The 23,743-nt window shown below is 43.9% G+C and overlaps 1 protein-coding gene and 1 pseudogene across 1 annotated transcript; both read left to right on the plus strand.

Annotated features, from left to right (window-relative positions):
* Nucleotides 1-9,994: 9,994 nt before the first annotated feature.
* LOC125519100 lies at nt 9,995-14,895 on the plus strand. The gene is made up of 4 exons (XM_048683983.1): nt 9,995-10,090; nt 10,435-10,848; nt 11,178-11,294; nt 14,220-14,895. The coding sequence occupies exons 1-4, from the start codon at nt 9,995-9,997 to the stop codon at nt 14,277-14,279; spliced, it is 687 nt and encodes a 228-aa protein (XP_048539940.1). The 3' UTR covers nt 14,280-14,895.
* The window catches only part of LOC125519101, a 66,162-nt pseudogene continuing 56,719 nt past the window's right edge, over nt 14,301-23,743 (plus strand).

Here is a 23,743-nt window from a genome sequence, read left to right on the forward strand (position 1 = left end):
TCCCATTTATTATTTTTAAAGCCCATTTTCCTGTTAAGCCTAATGCATCCCTCCTAGGAAAGATTTGCAGCCCAGCGGGGCGGAGAATAACAAGTTGACCTTGCCTGGGTATTCCTCAAAAAGACGTATAGCTGGGCTAGCCATTTTCATCTTGAAAAAATTAGTATCCGGGCTGGATATCTGGCCTGGGCTAGACGGGCCATAGCCCGCCCAGTTAATACCCTGCTCTCCTCTGAACAACAACGAAATCATCGCCAAGAAAAACTCTGCAGTGCTCACGCCTCAAAAACAAAAATACCGCTTGAGCTTCTTGGTCCCGGCTGTCGGCCACACCTTGTGCAATTCTCTCATTTATATTGACTACATAGGTTGACAATGGTGTGGGACCGTGATGTCAGGAAACCAGGAGAAAGCAAAAAAAATATAGTTGTACATAATAAGGAGGCACTTGCGTACGTACGGCTCTGGCCCTAATGGGTCCCTAGTGTCATCCAGTCAAAATAAAGTCATCTCCTGAATCCTCATGTTCGTTGACGATGTTAACAATGCTCGGTGCCACAGCGAGCGCAACAACTCGAAGGACAATGGAGAGGGCCTCGCGGGCCCTATAGATGGTCTGATACAGCGCCCGCTACTCATTCAGGAAGCCAGGATCATCGGACACCTATGAGCACCTTCGAGAAACTAAGATGGCATGAAACGGTAAGGCCGCGCTTGGGAGCTCTGGTTTATTTCAAACCTGTATTAACATACAAGTGTAATTTACTCGTCATCGAAAACAACGCGTAAAATACATGCGTAATGAAACCGAGGGCCCGAGGTGTGTAAGTAAAACCGGCGGGTTACACATGTAATTTGAGAGACCAGTGTATATTTTACGAGCACTCCTATATGGACGATATTACCAGACGATACATGCACGATGTGCGTATCATGCCATCCATGGGCAAGCTGAAACAACAGCTAACAGCTGGATTAGCAATCGTCCGAGTGTCGTTCAGCATTTTTATCGTGTGTCAAGTACTTCCGATATTTTACTAGTCGAAATTGACCAACCAAGCGCCTTCGCCCGAGACCATCTGCTTTAATTTACAAGCGTCAGTTTTACAAGCGGTTTTGGTTGGAAAACAACGATCCAATCACGGCCTAATATCATGAGTTGGTCGGAAGATCATATGGTTTCACGTCTAACCTACCCGACTTGTCGTATAGGCTATGAATGAAACATCAGACGATGAACTTCTTAAGCACGGAAACAACAAAAGAGGATGATCTTCTTAACAAGCAAATCACTGGCATTAGATCGACATGCAAAACAATACGAAGCATTATTCTCAGGAGGCACGGTGAACAGCTCGTGATGCCGCATGCCACAACATTCCAAGCTCAACTTTGCAATCAAACACAAGGCCTGGCATTACATAGACAATATTCAGAACAAACTCTTAACACAGGAATATCTCAGCAGAGTAACTATTTACTTCTAAACTGAACACAAGAATAGGAAAAACCACTCGACGCTGCTCACAGCAAGGGTGTCCCACTCAAAAATATTAAATGCATGTCTTCTGGCTAACATCAATGAGCAAATTTTGACAAGGTTTTCCAATTCCAATATATTAAACTAACGTCTTCTTGCTAACATCAATGATTAAACTTTGACAAGCTTTTCCCATTCAAAATATGTAATGCCTATGATCGTGGAGTCCTGTCGCTTCTTGCTAACATCAATGATTAAACTTTGACAAGCTTTTCCCATTCAAAATATGTAATGCCTATGATCGTGGAGTCCTGTCGCTTCTTGTACTTGTTTGGGCACTTCTTGCCCTGGGCACTCCACGTGTTGTTAAATTGCCAATGGTCTTTGCAGACTAGTCATGTCACTGGTGTCTAATATTTATGGCACCGGTTGTAGCAATGGAGGGATTCGGTGCCAAACTAAGAAAAGGTGAAATTGGCACCTCTTTTGGCCTACAGAGTGGAAGGCCTAATACTCTCTAAAGCTTCTCGGTCATTCCTTCTGTAATGTAGCGCAAACAATGACTGCTTCTTTCTGCAAAGTGGAACGACCAACTGGACCCAATAAATGCAGCAGTTTGCCTTGGACACATTGGCTCCTTTTGTGCATTTGAACTAAAATCGAAGTCGGAATAAAACCGAGCTTTAATTTTGATATCCTTGTAAGCAACAAAAGGTATAAGGGAAACAATTACTGAGAAATAACGGTTGATGACTTGTACTCCCAGAAGAAAAACATCTACTGATCTACCTTATCTTAATGGGAAACAAAGCAGGAGAGTAGCAATTCTCAATCAGTGTGATTCATTCATATTAACTGAGACATTATCTTAACAATGCCTTGTTTCAAGATGTATAAAGAACGAAAAAGCAGAAAAGTATCATTCCTAAAACAATGCGACTGATTCATTTTAACAGAGACATTATCTTAATAATACCTTGGTTAAAAATGTAGAAAGAACTACAAAGCAGGATAGTACCATTTGTAAAACACTATAAGTCTGTAACTGATATATAATAACAGAGACATTATCTGAGCAATACATTTCTTAAACATGTACTCCGGCCAATCCCTAACAGAAATGGTACTCCTGCCGATCCATAACAAGTGTTTGCAGTTTTGAACTATGATTCAGTTCCAGGGTAGAGTGAGGCAACAACAGTATGTGCTTCCATCTACTTATAAAGGGGGTGATGCAGAGTTTGTTGTAACAAAGCAACAAGCATCATGTCTGGGTTGGTTCCATTTTTGTTCACTACTTAATGGGAAAAGACAGCAATACAATAGCTTCAATTCAACATTTATTTAAAACAGTACCAATACAAGTAGCACAACATCTCAAAGCACACTACACAATCATGTGGATGAAGGCCTGTACTGACCTTCCATGAGACCGACAACGATAAAATACGAATCTGCCAACATGAATAGGAAATCCAATCTCGTTTTGTGCAGTTGCACTGAAATCAAGCAAAGTGTTTCGCGTAGCGAAGCAAAATGTCGCAATAGCAACAAGTCGAATAGATATCCCTGTATAAACAGAGGCAAAAAAGGAATCAATTACTGGCTAATAAAGGAGGATGAAACATGCAGCCACAAAAATGATAATCCCGCCAATCCCTAACAAGTGTTGCAGTTTTGAAATAAGAGTCAGTAGTTAATTCTGAGAGTGGCATCAATTACTGGCTTATAAAGGGGGTGATGCTGAATTTGTTGTAACAAAGCAACAAGCATCATGTCTGGGTTGGTCCCATTTTTTTTCACTACTTAATGGGATAAGACAGCAATACAATAGCTTCAATTCATCATTTATTTAAAACAGTACCAATACAACTAGCACAACATCTCAAAACACACTGCACGATCATGTGGATGAAGGCAAGTACCAACCTATCATGACGCACACAAGATCACGTACGAATCTGCCGGCACGAATAGGAAATCCAATCTCGTTTTGTGCAGTTGCACTGAAATCAAGCAAAGTGTTTCGCGTAGCGAAGCAAAATGTCACAATAGCAACAAGTTGAATAGATATCCCTATATAAACAGAGGCAAAAAGGAATCAATTACTGGCTAATAAAGGAGGATGAAACATACGGCCACAAAAATGGTAATCCCGCCAATCCCTAAGAAGTGTTGCAGTTTTGAAATAAGATTTAGTAGTTAATTCTGAGAGTGGCATCAATTACTAGCTTATAAAGGGGGTGATGTTTAATTTGTTGTAACAAAGCAACAAGCATCATGTCTGGGTTGGTCCCATTTTTGTTCACTACTTAATGGGAAAAGACAGCAATACAATAGCTTCAAAGCATCTCAAAGCACACTGCACAATCATGTGGATGAAGGCCTGTACTAACCTTTCATGAGACGACCAACATAAAATACGAATCTAGCAACACGAATAGGAAATCCAATCAAGTTTTGTGCAGTTGCACTGAAATCAAGCAAAGTTGCCGGTGTGACATTTAAGTTTTCTATAGCAACAAGTTGAATAGATATCCCTGTTTTAAGAGGCAAAAAAGAAAATAATTACTGGCCAATAAAGGAGGATGAAACATGCGGCAACAAAAGAAGCATCTACCTTATCTTGATGGAATACAAAGTATAGGACAGTAGCATTTCTAAAATGGTTGCATTGATTCATATTAACAGAGAAATTCTTATAAAACAGACTAGTAGTTAATTATGAGATTAACAACAACAAAATAGCTGCATGGGACATGCCAGCACCATGTGCATCCACACGTATAAATGGGTGATGCAGAGTATGTAGCCAAGCAGCATATATGGGCTGGTCCCATATTTTTTTCTCTTTGAACCTTCTTCCTATGTGAGGGCAGCAAATCTAGTCATGCACAAACTACCCGACCCCCAGTTTCTTTCCCTTTTCAACAAAGAGATCGGTTCCTTACAGATGTGTGTACTGGGTTACCCCCTTTTTCCCTTTTCGACCTACAAAGCGGTTGGATAGCTAGTCTATACTACTTTCTGCCCCTCCTTTCCTCATTGAACCACGTCCTAGATTCTTGCTCCAGCCCACCGCACCCTTCTTTCCTCTTTGAACCAAGACCTAGATTCGACTACAGATCGAAAAAGATCCACATGTAGCTAGAGCGATGACGGTTTCAAAGAAACTTATACCTTAGGGTGGTCGAGATGTGGCAAGGCGTGCAGCGGGAGGCTGGATCTACCCACACTACGTACGGCAGCGAGGAAGATGGGGTCGGTGGCCATCCCGCACAGGCGCTGGGTGAAAGAGAACAACGCAGCCGGCAGTGGATTGCCACCCTCGCCGAAGGCGATAGAGTGAACGCTGCACCTCCTCCCCTTCCCGGTGCGACGGGATACGGATGCCTCCTTCACCAGCTGTGAGGGGGGAGAGAGAGACAAGAGGCCAACACAGTCTTGTTTAGATCTGGTGAAGAGAGGGTGAGAGACTGTGAATATAGCAAACCCTAGCAAATGAACGCTGAGCCTCCAGCGTGTAACATATATGTAGTGCGGCGAGCGTGTGGAGAGTGCAAACCCTAGCGAACAAGTGCCGAGGCTCCCGCTTATATATATACTACTGTAGTACGGACTAAGCTCCGGTGCCTTCACTGCACCTGCTTTTGGCTGTATGACAGGTGAGCCAGCCACATTTTGGGCCCACCTGTCGTAAAACCCTAGCGAAAATTGCACCAACGTGAAAGACGACTGTGTCTCCAACGCAACCAAGGTGAACTGACGAAGGATATCATCTTTGTGCGTAACAAGCAAAGAGCACTGATGGAAGACAGCTTGTTTTTCATCGAAAATCGATCAGCTTCACCAGCCGATGCAACCATGAGGCGCAACCATGAGCATCGATAGGTCATCATGGTGATGCACCATCCATTTGGCATCAAGTTTGGGTGAGGCACCTAAGAAGTTTGACAAATCCTCACTGTGGTCTGTTTCTTCTCAGTAATCAAACTCGAGGAAGGAAGAACCATGTGGCAGAGGACAGTGAGGCGGAACAACAATGGCCATCCAATTTTGTGCAGTTCCACTAAAATTGAGGAAGACATGCCCGGGTATGGAGACACGCATCACTGTTTCCAAAAATATAAAAAAGGGTTAGCAACGACATCTCAATTCTCAATAAGAATTAATGAAAAGTACACCAACAAACAGAAGCATCATAATTATCTTGATGGGAACTAAACCAGGATACCCGAGAAAAAAAAGCATTTCTTCATTTAACCAGTGATAGTACTACCACCCACTACAAGAGATCGGGCCTACTATGACGAGCTAAAAAATGTCATCGAATAGCTAATAACTTCACAAATTACCCCGGTGACATTTTATGGGCGTCACAAGCATCGTCACGGAATCCCCGTCACAGATCACTCCTAGTGACGGCGCGCGCGCAAAAACGTCATCGAAATTGGGACCTTCGGTGACGTTATATAGAACGTCTTCGACTTGCTATTTCCATGACGGTCAATTAATGTCACATGTTAGGAGAAAATATGCCATATTGTACCATATTCGGTGACGAGGCAACGTCACTAACTTTATGCCACATCAACACCCATAGGCTATCCCACTACTAGTGCCACTACTTTTATTATGGATGAAGATGACGTCATCAAAAATATAGTTACTTTCGAATATAAATTTCAATGAAAAAGTATTTACTTCACATCACATCACATCAGATTATATGAAAAAGTTAAAGAGAAAAATCACATCATAAATTTATATGAAAGTCAAATCATATTATATATGAAATCGTCTCAGCCAAATCATTGTGTAAACAAAAATGACAGTAAAAAACTGACTCAAGTTTGACACAGATAATAGACAAGATGAAAACTAATATTAACTAAAGACCACATATGTTATCCTGATGATTCCAATGTAAGGATGACATTCATGAACCATCTGGTTTGGACTGGGACTGCTGAGTTGCTTGATCCCTCAAGAGAAAATCAAGCAGATTATCCGTCTCCTTTTGCTTCTTTGTCCAAGCTTCATTCTTCTCTTGCTGGATCTTCTTTAAAGCTTCCAATTATTCTTGCTGCTTATTTTGTATCTCTTCAAATGCTCTTTGTTGTGCTTCAAGTCTTGCGGCTAACTCCTCCCGATGCCTATAAATCAGAAAACACAACAACATTGCATCGTATTGAGACGAAAATAGACAAGATAACAAGGTACAAGGGTACCGATTTGAAATAGAGAAGTACATTATTAAATTCCAAGGCAAGCATGTGGATGGGCTAATGAAACAATAAACCCAAGAATAACTTATAATGTTTTAAAATATGCATAACCAACAGCTTGATTACAGGAAGCATCACCAAAAGGATATCAAGTCTACATCCCAGGTTAAAAGAAGCACTTGTTAGTTGAACTTTTGTTCACTGCAATGAGTGCACTGTGCACATAGAAGCAGGCAAAAAGAAAGAACAAGAACAGAAAGGGGAATAAGATAATTACCTATCATTTGCAACTCTTGCCTCTCTATCCTTCTGTTCAATTCTTTCTTCTAAAACTTTGATCTGGGCTGATGAAGTAGAGCTCCCAGACCTCCCGGATCTTGATGCATACCCCATGCTGGAAAGGAAGGTGCTATGGGCGCTTTCTTCCTTTAGAACTATTTGTGATACGTATAGTGCACAGTGGCATACACATGATACAAGCAAGGAGAAATTAAAGCAAGTGAATCCACAGTGTACATATTATTTAAGATGTAAGTCTGCATGATATATTACCATTGCTTTGGACGTAGCAACATCGACCTCCTCTTCATCTGTCAAATCCTCTTCCTCTCCATGGGCCTCCTCTTCAACATCTGGTTCATACTCTGAGTCGCTGCGATCATCAGCAGCTCGTGCATTTTGTGTCGGTTGCACATTAGAGGCACTAGGGTATATAAGGCTACGAGCTAAGCTTTTTATGTCCTTAAGATACTCCCGCTCCGCAGCCTTGCATTCTGCAATCCTTGCATCCCTTTCCTTCAAATATGCATCACCCTTGCGTTTCTGTTCCGCAAGATATTCACTGCTATGCATATCACTCTCCAGTACTGGTGGCATGATTTTAGCAACTGGAGCTGGAAAATATGACAGAGAGTGAACTTAATGAATTGCCAAAAGACCTACCAGCCTACATTATCATGACTAGATCACTGAAATATTCTTAAAGCTGTTTGGAGGAGTACTTGTAACATACATGATTGCATTAAATTATCTCTTGAAACCTGGCTATCATTGCTAGTAGACAAAAAAGCTAGATTGTGTAAAACAGTTGTAACACGCAGCTCTGCTAACTAGTAGTTAATGTGTTCCTTTATACTTAAACTTAGAATTGATGCTTGTATAATTTGAGGTGGCAAATACATTACTGTATGATGCTTTTGAGGATTGTAGAACAGATCGAAATAAATAACATACTTGGAAATATGGAGCGTCCAGAATTCAGTTAAACAAGAACAAGTGCAGACTCAGTCTTTAATCAGTTTCAAACAAGTGCAGAGTCACTCTTTATTCAGTTTTGAACAAGAAGAAGTGCAGACTCAGTCTTTATCTAGAATTCGAAATAAAGCACATACACCGTGCACTCTGTATGGTAATATATTGTATCAAGAACAAGAGCAGACTCAATCTTTATTCAGTTATATGACGATCCTAGGTAAGGACTATTTATGGGGTAGCAGAGTCACAAACAGGGACATGGTCGTTGTATTACAGGAAATCTCACGACAACTGAATAAAGACCAAGTAAATCTTACAGAGTTATTGGATTTGCCACATGGTCGCTATATTCAGACATGTAAAGAAGTATCACACCCGTGTGTGCTTTTAACCCCCAAATCCCTTCCCTGATGATCCCTTACGTCTAGAGCTTGGGGTATGAGGAGGGCGGGATGACAAAATTACGGTGAGCTGCCGCCGATCGCTGCAATTGTTGGGGAAAGAGAGCTGGGTGGGGCGGCCTCCAATCCGCTGTCGCCGGTTGATGCAGTGGATCCGTGCTCGGCCGGTCGGGCGGCCTCCTCCAATCCGCCGTCGCCGGTCGCTGGAATCAGGGAGGAATATAGCGGAGTGCTCACGGGGATGGTTGATGTTGGTGGATCCGAGCTCGGATGGCGGGGCGGCCATCCCCAATCTGCCGGCCCTGATCGCCACAGTCGCGGTGTCGATTGAATCTGACGAAAAAATGCCTGGGTGGGCGATGGCTTTTAGCGGCGCCTCTTCGCGGACGAAATATAAGGATAATTTTTGGCTGGGTCTTTGACAGGTGGGGACACAGGGTGAATGCAGGAAAAAATATAGAAAAGTGGAGGGAAAATAGTACGTGGGTGAAGGGAAAAGAGTTTTTTTTTGCGAGGAGATGGTGTATTTTCATAATTTAATTTCCAATTAATATTATGTAATTAATTTAATTCTAAATAAGTACAAAATGATTATTAAAAAGTAAATCTTATATGAACAATATGATGTGGTATTTTCCATGTTTTTGGGATAACTGTAAATAAATATGTCGAAAATTGTATAGAGGGGTCTTAAGTATGTGATCTGGAAAAAACAAAATGCAAATAATTAAGTGATTATTTTAACTGCTTGTGTAAATAAAATTGGTAACTTGGGATGATTTTTTTCTTTTTTGGGGAAAACATCTGATCTACTCCTTTCAATCATGGCAGTACAATGAATACCATAAATAATAATAAAATATCTAGATTCATAGACCACCTAGGGACAACTCCAAGCATTAAAGCGAGGTGAAGGCGCGACACTGTCATCGCCCCTTCCTCATTGGAGTCGGGTGAAACTTGTTGTAGTGGATAGTCGGGAAGTCGTCGTGCTAAGGCCCCATATAACCAGCGCATCAGGACAACAACTGTCACTGAGGAAGAGTAGCATAGATCATACGGATCCAACATGAAGACAATATCTGAGCAAATCCACCAAAGACGGATCTGTAGAAGACACGCCTCCACACGCCCACCGACGATGGTAAATGCACCACGGAAACTGCTGCTAGGCGAGGAGAGTCGTATTCCATCTTCAGGGAGTCCCCGCGCATCTCGTCTTCCTAAGCAGGACAAAATCCCTTATAAATCTCGAAAACACATCTAAAAATGGAGCACTCCCACTGGCAAAGGCCGGGATCCACCACGCTCCAATGCCCTATGGCCACCGGAGACGAGGCAGACCGACGGCCGCGCCGGTGGGAGAGAGAGGAGCCCTAATTTCTTGGGGAGGAGGGGGCTCCATGATGATGGGTTTCAATGACGATTGTTTCATAGTCTAATTTTACCCATGCGCATAGCCCCCAATCTCCAACGTAACCGAACTAGGGTTCATCGTCCATCGTCACCCTCCTAGTCCTTCATCAACTAAATCCATGCGGGTGTATATGGGATGTTAGATGGGCTCCTCGTACCATCCATATATGGTCAGGCTGAGCGGTAGTCATATAAAGTCCATACCCGGGGTGGGTATGGGGAAGACCGGGCGCATCCGCCAGGCAGACCATCCTGCGCTGACCCCACCCATGTCCCTACAAATATCCGACAGCGACTTCTCAAGGTTGTCGGTGCTGGACAGGGAGGAGCTAGCACTCCGCTAGTTGTGGATGGATGGGGGCAGGAGCTCGTCGTCCACGGTGGCCCGGGTGGGCAGTAGCATATCCGTAGCGTCGTGCGGCCGCCTGACACAATCACTTCCTTCCCCGATCATTGATCCATAAAATGTTCGCGAATTCAGAGAAATGTTCATGGTTTGTAAAATTTGAGCATTTTTGTTTTGATTGAACATTTCTAATTTTTTGAAAATCATTTTTTTGAATTGAATGAACATTTATTGTATTTTCAATGAACATCCAGAAAAATTATGTTTGTCTGCCACTATGGTGTATGCTTAAAAAACGCTCACACTCAGCTAGCTCCTCGTCTCCTCCATGTCGTTATCCACAAAAATTCCCCAAATCACACCGCACCCCGCGTGAAGACCAAGACGACCCGCTGCCGCACCTCGCCGCCGGTGGCTCCCAAAGAGCGCCATTTCGGCGGAGCGCCCTCGCCCCTCTGCTTGCTGCTCGAGCTGCACGGGCGCCTGCTTCCCTGGCGGCGGTTCCGCAACAGCGTGCTGTCGAAGCACAGCGGCAGTCCCTTCCCCCACTGCTCCCACGGCGCGGCTTCTTCCTCCAGCCATTCGGCTGGGGCCCAGGCGGTGCTGGAGGATGCACGCGGCGTAGGGGACAAGTCTAGAGGGGTCGCGCGAGAGGAGAAGGATCGGGTCTCGGTGGTTCTTCAGGAGGCGCGTGCAAAGCGGAACGCGCGAGAATACTGCAGGGTGAGTGCTCGATCAAGCGTAATGTTCACCACTGCAGTTTTGCACAGACCTATCAGTTAAATGTCAAGTAAAACTATCTATGAGTCCAATTACCTGTAAGTACTGACTAAATCAGCCATGTATGTCTCAAATATGAACCATGGTCTCTACTGTATTATGTGAACATGAACATATAAAAAACATAAAAAAGCTGAACTTTGGTAAAATACAAATAGGCATTACACAATCTACTCATCATCACTTGAATGCTCATTCTCACTCAATGCACCATCTTCCTGTCCATCATCGTCAGTACCACTATCTTCATCATAGTTGTTGTCATTTTTCAGAAGATCATAAACAATACTAGCATGAACAGGCGTGCCTTCTTCATCATCACGGCTATAAGTGTCCAACAATTGATCAATATCCTTCACAGTGGAAGTTGTCGAGGGTATTTCTTCCTGGTATGCATCTGTAGCATTGAGCTCGCCTGTCTCCAGTTCAGGAACATCGTACAAATGTCTATGACTGAAAGTCTGCACCACATTCCAGTCCTTTCCATATTTTGTGTCCTCCATGTAAAACACTTGCTCTGCTTGAGAAGCCAAGATGAAAGGATCCTTCTTGTATCGAAGCGCCTTAACATTAAGACTTTTGAAGTAACCATCATCTTTCATGCCGGTCACCTTGCCATGGAGATCAAACCAATCACCACGAAACAAAAAGACCGATCTGTCTCCATGCTTGTTTTTGGGGTACCGCAACTCAAGAACTTCTTTTAGAACACCATAGTAGTTAGTCTCTACATTATTGACAACTGCCTTCACCATGATTCCTGAATTTTGAGTTTTTCTCTTCTTTTCACGATCAAATGTGTGATACCGAACACCATTCACATTGCACCTAGAGTATACCACTAACCGCTTGTTTGGCCCACATGCTAGTGAGTACAAATCCCCCGAAACATGTTGTTCTCCTAAAGTATATATCTGTCACAAGATGCGCACACATTAGTTACATGGTCAGGCTATTAACAATTTAACATTAAAAACTGCAAGATGGCCATAGTAAAGACATAAACAGATAACCTACATGCTTTTCGAACCATGTAGGGAATTCTTTGTTAAGTGTCTGCTCAATGTTAATGACACCTTTCCTTCGAATTTCTTCTCGACAAACCTACAATAATAAAGCAAAAAAATATCATTATAATTCATTTTCACTAAGAGCCATACTTTACTACTCCCCCCCGTCCCAAAATTCTTGTCTTAGATATGCAGGTCTGTCCTTATTCCAAGTTTTTGTAGATCCACTCTTGCACTTACTGTATCCTTATTCTTTCCATCACTCTCTAGTAGAACCCCAAGTATATTCTCACATATGTTCTTCTCAATGTGCATTACATCAAGATTGTACGCTAATTTCAGTTTCGACCAATATGGCAGATCATACAAACTCACCTTTTGACTCCAGTTTGGTTCGCCTTTTTCAGAGCACTTCCTCTTATTTCCTGGATACTTGCCTGGTTTGAAAACAAATTTTTCTAACTTGTCCACCACGTCTTTATTTGTGAACTTCCGGGGTTTCCCTCTACCCTCAGCCTTTCCATTGAAAAGTTTGCTTCTTCTGTAAGGATGATTAGTAGGCAGAAATCTTCGGTGCCCAACAAACCCAATTTTATTTTTCAATGGCTCAGAGCAAGGGTCCACATCACAGTGCACACATGCATGATAACCTCTTGTGCTACGGCCCGATAAAGTGGCCAGTCCAGGGTAATCATGAATCGACCACAAGAATGCCGCATGCAAATTAAATGGTTCCCCCGTCAATGCATCATATGTTTCCACACTGGTTCCCCGAAGCTTCATCATATCTGTAATCAGCGGTTGCATAAATACATGGAACTCCTTTCCAGGTGCTTTTCTCCCAGGAATAAGCAAAGACATCATGAAATTAGATTGGTCCATGCACATCCAGGGTGGGAAGTTGTAGGGGATGATAAAAACAGGCCACATATTATATGAACTCATCATGTTTCCAAAGGGGTTGAATCCATCCATGGCAATACCAAGCCTCATGTTACTGGCATCCTTAGCAAACCAACTGAACTCACTATCAAAGTGCTTCCATGCTTCACCATCAGCAGGGTGTCTCATAACATTTGCCTCAGCAACCCTCTTCTCCTTATGCCACCTTGCATCTGCTGATTGTTCCTTTGACACAAAAAATCTTTGAAGCCTTGGGATGATAGGAAAGTACCTAAGTACCTTGTGAGGTATCTTTTTCCTCCCCACCTCGTCTTTCCATCTTGATGTCCCGCATTCAGGACAATGACTCTTGTTGGCATGTTGGCCCCAAAACAATGCACAATCAAACTTGCAAACATGAATTGTCTCGTAACCCAGCCCGACTTCACTAAGAACATTCTTAGCTTCAGTGTATGATTTAGGTATATCAGCATGTGGAAACGCCACACTAATCAGCTCAACAAACTGATTAAATGCTCTATTTGTAATCCGGTTGTATGATTTGATATAGAGGAGCTTAATAATGAACAACAACCATGTGAAATCACTACATCCTTCATAAAGATCTTTCTTCGCTTCATCCATTAGCTTGGAAAAGAGGTTAGGCTTACCCTCGCCTTGCCTTCCAGACATGAACATATCATCTACCATATACGCAACATCACCTCCGTTGGCTACATCACGCTCATCATCATCATCTCATTGATATGCAGCACCCTCTGTATTATCACCTTCATCATCACTCACCGCTTCATCATGAAAGACCCACCTTGTATATGTAACAGACATACCATTGCATAGTAAGTGCTCCTCTACTTCAGCCTGGCCGCGGTGTTCCACATTCAGACAGTCCTTGCATGGGCACAATATGTCCTGGTTTTCCTTGAAATTTTGGCGAACAAAACCCATAAACTCTTCAACACCTTTCATGTATGGTGGTGTGAAACGCGTTCCCTGTATCCAGCTTCGATCCATTGCACTACAACAAAATAGTTAACCATTAGCGAAGTTATGCTTCCACCGCATTGAAGCAAAATCTACTACTAACACAATTAGTGAACCCACTACTAAACTGAAATAAGAAAACGGGCACAAATTTAACCCTTTCAAGATTGATGAGAACATATACTCAGTCAATGAATTTAGCAAAACAAAACCTCATAAACATTGTCTTTCCTAAGTACAACATATATGCTTGGTTTCCAAAGGCCACTGACTTGTGCATGTCTTATACAAAAACATATATATTCTCACTATCATTGCAAAACCATGCATCTATCTATGCTATATCATAGTAACATTCGTACACACAATACAACAACAGAAGTAACAATTCAGTTGTTCACACAATTTACCTTGCAGGGGTCGGTTGGATCGATGCTTTGGGAGTTGGAGCCAAGCCGGGGGCACTGGCAAGTCTAAACTCTGCACCTTCGTCAGGTGATGGATAGACTGCAAACTCTGAGCACAGTTGGTGATGGGACGGTGGCCAGTTGGGGACAGGTTGGGGACGAGCGACGTTGTCCCCGTCGTCGACGAGCAAATGTGATGCATGTGGTAGAAGACCAGAGGTAAGAGGGGGAGGCGGAGGCGCGGTGTGGTAGCCGGTGCGTTGCGGCGGTGCTGTAACGCCTCGTATGATATGGTGGCCGGATGGATCCGCGTGAGGTGGTACAGGGGAGTGGATGCACTTACTTGCAATTGGCAACAACCAGCCAGAACCGATATGTCTCGTGCTTCAGCTATCACCGCCCTGCTTCTCCCCGCTGCGAAGCGCCGCCAGCTAGAACCGAGAAGACGATCAGATCGAGTCACATATGCCCCGGGAAGAAATAACTAACCTACAGATATAGTCTCCCTAAAAAAACTGCAGATATAGTCAACATGCCCAGGCGTATACTCCAAGAATATGATAACACGGTTTGTATAGCGTCCGAACTCTTTCCTAATGGCAACGTATAGTCCAAGAATATGATAGCACGATTTGTATAGCGTCCCGTCCGAACTCTTTCTCAATGCCGGTTCGAACTCTTGTACCAATCCTTTTTGCATCGACTCTCCTGTTTTAATGTTAAGTTTTTATAGATAGAACGAAACAACATGACGTCATGAGTGCCCATTTAAGTTTTTTTTGCCTAGTGTGTTTATTATAGATAATAATAAGAATAAGAAAAAAGTAGCATGTCATCGACTCTCCTATTGCCATTTTAACTTTTGATATAGAACAGAACAAAATTAGCTCACGAGCGCCCAATTGAAGTTTTCGACATAGACACACTGCCGAACAAAAACAATTGTGTTCAAATTTATATTTTTAGTGCCTGATTAAATTTCTTATTGTGTTCAAAATAATTACAGCGCTCAATAGGCTTTGAAAAATTAATGGCGGGTCCCACTGCCAAAACGGACACATGGCTCCTACATCTCAATAACCCGTGAACTAGCTATGACGGGTCCCACTGCTAGACGCTACATGATAAAAAAATGATCATCACACATTTGTATTATTCGGTGACTCTAGCTAGTTCGTCATGCAAAATACCAAACCGTCACAGAAATTGGCAACCATGTGTGCTGAAAGGCCGAGGCACTCCAGTGACGTCTAACGTCACCGATCTGCGGTAATTGGTGACGCCACCTATGAGAACATCACACATTAGGCATTTCGGTGATATTGTCCACCATCGTCACGAGGATTTTCGTCACAGTATGTCAATTTTGTTGTAGTGACCATATGGACAATGACCGCACAACCACCATGTACTTTTTTTTGAAACAACATGTATACCTCCACCGAGGCATAAATTAGGACAATTTTTTGAGTGGCATTTCCTCTATAATAGTACTAGTAGGTGATGTTGGGCCAGCCGACGAACCCTAGCTACTATGCATGGGGAGCTGGGGAGTAGTCGCATAGAAGAAAACCCGCACGCAGCGACCTGGGGAGCTGGACCAGTACAAGAAGTTATACCTCAGGTGGGCGAGATGTCGTTTAGGCGGGCGGGATCTGCCCACACAACGGCGGCGAACAAGGGCGCGGAGGATCTTCATCCGCGCCAGTGCCAGCTCCGAGAGGACGGTGCGCATCGGCTTCCTCCGTCGCCGACAGCGACAACGTCAACGCTGCACCTCCTCACCTCCCGCAGCGGACGGGATTCGGCTGGATCTGTGACCACCGGTGAGGAGAGAGATAGAGTGGACACTGTCATCTTGTTTTGATATGGAGAGGGTGAGAGAGCGAGACGCGAGAAACTCTATCAAACAAGAGGCTATAATGGAGTAAAAAAAATCTCTCCATAGCAGTGGTTTTAAATAGAATACGCACGTTCCTGGAAAAAAGAAACAAAAACTGGCGGACAATTTTTTAAGGGTCTGTCTAGGACACATCTAGATGTGACATAATTATGTCACATATAAGTTGATGTCCACTCTGTTTGTGGTCTTTTCCTAGTTTTTTTGTTTCTTGTTGCTACATTATATACTTGTGGGAGCTTAGATGTGATATCCTTAAATAACATCTAGATGTGAATTAAACAAACTGATTTTCTAACGTACCAAGAAAGAAAACTCGATCAAAAACACGCCCCCGCTTCCAGGTCGCGAGAGTCATCGCGCACACACACATAGACATAGACCTGCATATCCGTGTTTACGTAAAATTCCATTTCCATCTCCATCTCCAATCATATTTGTTCAACTGGCACATTATTTACGTTGTTAATTATATACGCAACAATATTAACGTACATCATCTCTTGTTTGCGCATGTCCGGATCGCTGCCACAGCCGGTCCTGACCAACACGAACCCTCTTCATCACCCACGCGTGCTTCCCGCCCGAAACGGTCAGTGCCGCATTCATGCCCGGCCAGAGTGGACGCGACCTCTCACTGGTGCCGGCATTGAAGCGGCGCGCCGGCCGAGAGAGCGTCGCCCGCGCCGCTTCCGGGTGCACGTGGTTGCTCCGCATTCAAAGGTCGCAATAGTCGGCTACAACATGCGTGATCTCTTCCAGTAGTAAGTTATTGGGAGTCCGTGCTACAGCTAGCTATCCTCCCCCAACTCATCAATCTCTTCCAGTAGTGCTAGTACCCCATGGCGCGATCCATCGACAAGCAGGCGGGAAAGTTATGGTATACTACTCGGTTTGCGGTGAGTCGCATGTCGAGCGACCGTGTGGGGTCGAGCCGTGGAGGAGAGTGAGACACGAACACGATAGACGTGATTTAAACGTTGGTTTTGCTCGATGGCACGATCCAACGAAACAAAACATTGGTTTCTCTCCGTTTCCATTTTTTCTCCGGGAAAATGGAAACTTTTCCACTCCTTTTTCATTCCTATTCCAAGGTTGCCCCGTTACAACATTCCATCAAATACAAAGGAGAACTAACACGCATGCTGATGCATCTCAATGATTCACAGATCATAGCCAATATTTACTTCACAACTAAAGAAAAAAGTTGTGAGAGCGTGTACGATAGAAAAACTACTGATGGGGTCACTACGACTTAAACCCTAAACCCTAAACATGATTTAATTTCCTGGCTAGGTAGAACCTGTCGAAGGAAAGACGGCTGACACCCTCGGATCATACGATGCTTTTGTGCAGTTCCACTAAAATCGACCTGAGCATCCCTGATGGCAACGATATTGAAGAAGTGTGATTAGAATAATAGTACTGGCACTAGTTCATGAGACATAAACTCATCACAAGTAGAAGCCGGTAGAAGTAGAGAAAGATCGACATGGAGATGGAGCTACGGCAGTGGAGCAAGTCGGCTCCAAAAGGAAGATTGACTACCTGGGACGTCGGGCTGTAGCTAGAAGGGCGGTTGGGATGCGGCATCGGCCCATACCACGGTGACCCCCGATTGGGACGCACCGACTGTGGGTTTTCTCCCTTGCTGATGTCGACCGTGTCTACGCAAAACATTGTTCCCTTCCCCCAGCTGCGAGATCTGGCCCGTCGTTCTATGCTTGTGAAGAGAGCAACCTACGCAAGCAGGCTTGTAGCTTAGGCTCCTGCTAGTGTATATATAGTGGTTTTCTTTTTCTCTCCATATCAACCATTTTATATTGCGTACGTGTCATTCAAGAGTGAAATGATGGTTGCTTCTTCCGACTAACTTACTATGTGATTTGACTGCTCCTTAGTGGCCCCTACACGTACTCCCCCTACGTGTATGCAATAGTCACACGTACACATGGATGCAAAAACGTGCGCGACGCCCTAATGCATGCATGTCCGAGCACACGACGGAACACACACGGTCACGCTCAAGTGCTCAACCTACACGTGCATGCACACACATACTCAGTCAGGGTGAGCTAGTGATCGTATGAACACCGGAAAATATATATATTGAGCACAATGAGCGTATTATGAAGTCCACTGACCGTATTTTTACAAATATACAGTGACAGACAGTGTATTTATCTCGTTTGAAATTAAGCCATATTAACCGGAGAGGAGGCAGCATGGACTAACATTACTTTGCTGTGTCCCGTCAACTTGCCGAACAAGGAGAAGGTTGCAAGACGGGAGAAGCTTGCGCGCGGTGGCTCACAGGACAAGGAGAAACTTTTGACTAATGCAAGCTCTCCCTCGCTCAGGCGGTGGACGTGCAACAATTAATTTGGTGTCAGATTGCCAGAAGCATACACTATACTACTAGTGCTATTATTGTTTGACTTCCCGAACAGCCAAGCGCAAAGTTTACTAGTACTACTACTATAGTCCATAAAGGTACATACTATACTAGTACTAGGAGCCGGATGGAGAAGCGTCTGCACTCTTATGATAATTTTAAAATGTGATAAAGCAATCTTCAACACATTTGGTTCTCTTCGAGGGTTCTCGCATGTGATAATGGAAGTTGATTGTATGGAACACTCGCCACAATTCTCGCTTAATTCTGGCTCATATCCTGTTACAAATAGTAGCGCTCAGTAATATTTCCTCTTTTTTGTTATTCAGCATGTAAACAGGTCAGCAAACCTTGCGGCGCATCTTCGTGCGAACCGTGCTTGCTGCACTTTGAATGTGGCCGAGAGCTGGCTTGATGAAACACCTCGCTTCCTACTTCTTTTTTTGCGGGGTACCTCGCTTCCTAGTGACCACTGTCTTGGCTGATCGTCCTAAGAATGCTTATATATGAATAAAGCTCTCTCATTTACCCGCAAAAAATATTAAGCCATATTAATCAGAAAGGAGGGAGTATGGACTAGCACTACTTTTTGGTGTGTCCCGTCAACTCGCAGAACGAGGAGAAGCTTACAGGACAAGGTGAAGATCGCTTACGCCTTTTGACTAATGCAACCTACCCTCGGTGGACATGCATCAGTCCATTCGGTGTCAGATTGTCAGAGGCATACACTGTTGTACCCAACATGCAGAGTACCATCATTGTTCGACTTCATGAAGGGGCGAAGAGCCAAGCGCAGTAGTACGCGTACTTGGTTTTGCACCTTCATACTACTCCACCCTCCATCACAGTTTACAGGGCACGCTTCATTATGATGCATTTCTCTCAATGCATTTCCACCACCAGAGAGACTTTAGACGCGTTTGGTTTAATGCTCAATTAATTAGTGCATGGTAACCGCAATCAAGTCCACAATTTTCTCTCCATGTACTATACTACTACGGAGTGCGTGCATGTGTGTACCCAGGGTGGAAGCACTGCATGCATGTGTGTACGCATTATTCCCTCTAGTAATGGACGCCGTGCTATAACTACCAATGCTATTTTTCAGGCCGATCGCTAGTCGCCTTGGTCCCACAGATTTTTTTTATTTTTTCTGAAGCGCGATGTATAAACAGTGACGGATGGAGTAGTATGAGCAGATTCAAAGAAGAGCGTATTGATGGTTGCTTCTTCAGAGCAACTTACAGTGGGAAAGGTGGGGCTTATGATTTGACTGCTCATTACTCACTATTAATGCGGCGCAACGACCGGGCTGAGTCTCCCATGCGGTTGTGCACTACCCCCTCGGTTCTTAAATATACTCCGGAGTATTTGTCTTTCTAGAGATTTCAATGAGTGACTACTCAAATATTTGTCTTTTTAGAGATTTCAAATGGACTAGCACATACGGATGTATATAGACATATTTTAGAGTGTAGATTCACTCATTTTGCTCCGTATGTAGTCACTTGTTGAAATCTCTGTTAAGATGAATATAATATTTAGGAATGGAGGGAGTACACATACGAAGCAAAATGAGTGAATCTACACTCTAAAGTATGCCCGTTTGAAATTTGTAAAAAGACAAATATTTAGGAAAGAAGGAGTATAATTTTGTGCATGGCACATGGACCCGGATGATGAAGAGGCTTCTGGCAATGCTATCAAGCTTCCATCATTTGTTTACATAATTGACGTACTATACAAATAATTTTCCAGCGACATGAAGTTGTACAATGGTGTGAGCTTTCATCTTTTGATTCGCGTGTCTTGCCATCGATGCTCTTTCAGAAACAATAAAAAACTAACTTCCTTGCTAATGCATGTCAATTATTAGCAGATCAGAGCTAATAATTACGTCACAACTGAAGACAAAGTTGTGAGAAGGTGTTAAATTAAAATTGATCCATGCTTTCATTGGCAGCAACGTCCCCCAGCTCTGTCTAAATCAACAAGGCATGTTGGGAAAAAAGTAGCTGTCTGGAGCATGCAACATTCCGATATTTTGTGCAATTCCACTAAAATAGAGCTGAGCGTCCCTGTTCCAAAGATACCAAGTGTGATTATGATAATAGAGGACTGCTGATGAAACAATAAACACACAAATAGAAGCCGGTCACCTTTGCAGTCTCTCTTAAGACTAACTAGTTGGAGAAGATTAGGCTCGGAGTTGGATGAGGTGGATAGAGCAAAACCAATCTCCCTTTGTGCAGTCGCACTGAAATGTAGAGACATTGCCCATGTGACATTTTAGTACAACTGCACAAAACACTCTTAAGAAAAAAGTGATTTGTGCAGTTCACCAAAAGGTCGCAATAGCAACAAGGTGAAATGGATAGCCCTGTTTGCAAAAAAGAGGTAGAAAGGAAACAATTACTGTCCAATAACAGTTGATGACACATGCGATGACAAAAAAGAAGCATATTCCTTGTCCTAAGGGAAGATAACAACACGGTTGTGTTTGTCTAAAATGGTGTGAGGACGAGAATGCAATATGGAAAGTACGTCGGACGAGCTACGTTTTGGGCAAAGAACTATGGAAGATCCACATGCAGCGACGTGGGAAAATGGGCAGTGGAGCAAGGTCGGAGGGGATACCTGGAGGTCGTCGGGATGTAACTAGGTGAGCGGCGGCGGGCGGAATCTGCAAGCAGGTGGCGTAGGCCCTGCCGCGCCGGAGCTTGGTCAAAGAGAACGATGTGTACCGCAGATCGGGACGTGCTGCCTCGGCACCGTTGAACGGAGAAACGATGCACTTCCTCCCTTTCCCCCAGTGGACGGGATGCAGCCGGATCAGTGACCAACGGTGAGAGAGAGAGAGGCCACCCCACTCCCTTTCCCCCGGCGGACGGGATGCGACCGGATCAGTGACCAACGGTGAGAGAGAGAGAGGCCACCGCACTCCCTTTCCCCCAGCGGACGGGATGCGGCCGGATCAGTGACCAACGGTGAGAGAGAGAGGCCACCGGAGCCTTGTGTGAGATACTCTAAAGAGCGGACTACCTTTTCCTCCATCAAAATCGTTTTATATTCTGTGTACGCGCCATTGAGCGCTATAACTTTATTTAAAAATAACGCGGCAACGCGTCAAGTCGAACTTTGTTTTGTGCACGCGTGGTACACGACCTCCCTAGGTAAACAACCGCTACAGGCGTTCAAATTAGCATGTGGGCTGCCATTTCGTAAATAAATGAGCTCCATCGTGTACCCGCGCGGGTGTGGCTGGGCACGAAGCATGAGTACGTGCACGGTGCACCTATTATCTTCTTGTATACGTACACCACCTACGTGGGGTTGTGTGAGAGAGATACAAACCTAGAGAGATATAGTGTGTGGGTTCTTGAGAGTTTTTTTTTGTTGGGGGGGGTCAATCAAAATATTTAACGGATGCAATGTGTGTGAAATAGAGTCCTGGATATAACATATATATAGAGGGGGCGACCCACGAGTAGAGAGTGGAGGTATCATCGGCTTGAGGTGTCCATAGAATCGAAGAGTGGGATGATGTGTGTGTGTGTGCGCGCGTGCGATCGATAAAGACTGCCATCGAATTTGTGTGTGCCCACGTCAAAGATATAGAGTGGCTGGCCTACTGGAACGTGAGATGGGACATGTGTAGTTTGTCTCTGTGGCATGGATACCTACCTGCAGCGCTCGACTATTGGTGTGTGGTGGGGGAAGAGGGAGGCCCAATTAACTATAGAGGTACAATGGCTGGTATATGGGTGGAGGAGGAGAGAGGCCTACTCATGTATTAAGGAGATCGATCTGCCTCATGTATTAAGGGAGATTGATCGGCATCCATGCATATGTGCAGGAGATGAATAAGGTTGGGAGAGAGACAGAGCTAGAGTGTTGGAGGGGATGGTAGTGGAGTTGCTTCTAACAAATGGTGGGATAGGCTTGCTAGACAAACGGAGGGCACGCCCGCAATATCAATAAGAGAGGAGATGGCTGCTTGTTGTCTGTGCACGTGCGTGTGAGAGACGGGTCAGGAGGCATGCACGAATGATGAGGGGGACGATGTGGCTGTGGTAAGCAGATGTAACTACATAGGAAGATCAATTGCCCTTTGTAAGAGAAAGGAGAGACATAACTTGTGAGGTACATCGATCGATGGGGGGGTAGTTAAAGTCGATCTAGGTATATTTTGGGAGATCGATCGGTATACATGCATGTGTGTGTTAGAAGCAAATGAGGCACGAGGAGAAGGATAGAGAGAGAGGGATGCATGTAGGATGTAGTACGAGAGGCATACTATATCGAGGGGGAGGAGTGTGCGAGTACGATAACGAGTGGTGGGAGTGAGGCATGAACGGTGACAAGAGAAGAGGGGAAGCTTGTGTTTGTGCTAGGCACACCTAGCTAGAGAGGCATATCGATCGATGTGTGCCGTAAAGAAGGAGCTGGGGGGCCTACACACACCGTGGGTGAACGACCTAAAGTGAAAATATGAATTTGCGCGATGGGGCTAGATAATGCTGAGGGAGGGTGAGAGGGATGCGGGCGTGTGCATGCACAAGAGAAAGTTAGCGCTAGCTACAAAGATAAGAGGGTTGTGTGGGTGTAAAAGACGAATAGAGATCATATATACTTCATTATAAAAAGCGAATTCGGATATTTGAAGAATTTATCATAGTGTTTCAAACCGACGGATGTGTGAATATATATAACGGTGATACACATGGTGTGGTTATGAACATGGTATACTACATTTAATATATTTTATCTCTACTCTTATAAAAAACGGAGTTGTTGATGATGGTGTGCCTGCCATCCTGCATTATAGGCCGTCTGATTTATATCTGGCGGATAGCAAGGAAACTATGATGGTTGAAGTTGGCAACAATCATGATTGTAGATTCTTATTGAAATAGAGAAACGAATTCAAATTTAGTTTGAATTGCAGCGGTAGTATAGACATTTGGAATGCACCAAAATGATGGTATGAGTAGGTTACATGCATTATACAGCAAGCGAAAAAATTTAATCGGACATAACATGGATTCATACTCCCTCCTTTCATCTATATAGGGCGTAATGAGATTTTTAAGACCGCTTTTGACTATTGACAAGATTAATAGTACATGACATGCACAATGTGAAAATTATATCATTGAAAGAACCTTTCACAGACGAATTTAATGGTGTGCTTTGTGTAAGTTGCTTGTCATATATCATTTCTCTAATATTTGGTCAA

The sequence above is a fragment of the Triticum urartu genome, chromosome 7 (assembly GCF_003073215.2).
Source record: "Triticum urartu cultivar G1812 chromosome 7, Tu2.1, whole genome shotgun sequence".
In the NCBI taxonomy this organism is placed as follows: Eukaryota; Viridiplantae; Streptophyta; class Magnoliopsida; order Poales; family Poaceae; genus Triticum; species Triticum urartu.

Excerpts from the sequence above, each read along its gene's own strand:
- LOC125519100 (XM_048683983.1), top strand. The coding sequence starts at position 9,995 with ATGGGGAAGACCGGGCGCATCCGCCAGGCAGACCATCCTGCGCTGACC. Across the intron at positions 10,091-10,434 it reads GCGACTTCTCAAGGTTGTCG|CTAGCTCCTCGTCTCCTCCA; the intron begins GTGCTGGACAGG and ends GCTCACACTCAG. Across the intron at positions 11,295-14,219 it reads GTCGAGGGTATTTCTTCCTG|GGGTCGGTTGGATCGATGCT; the intron begins GTATGCATCTGT and ends TTTACCTTGCAG.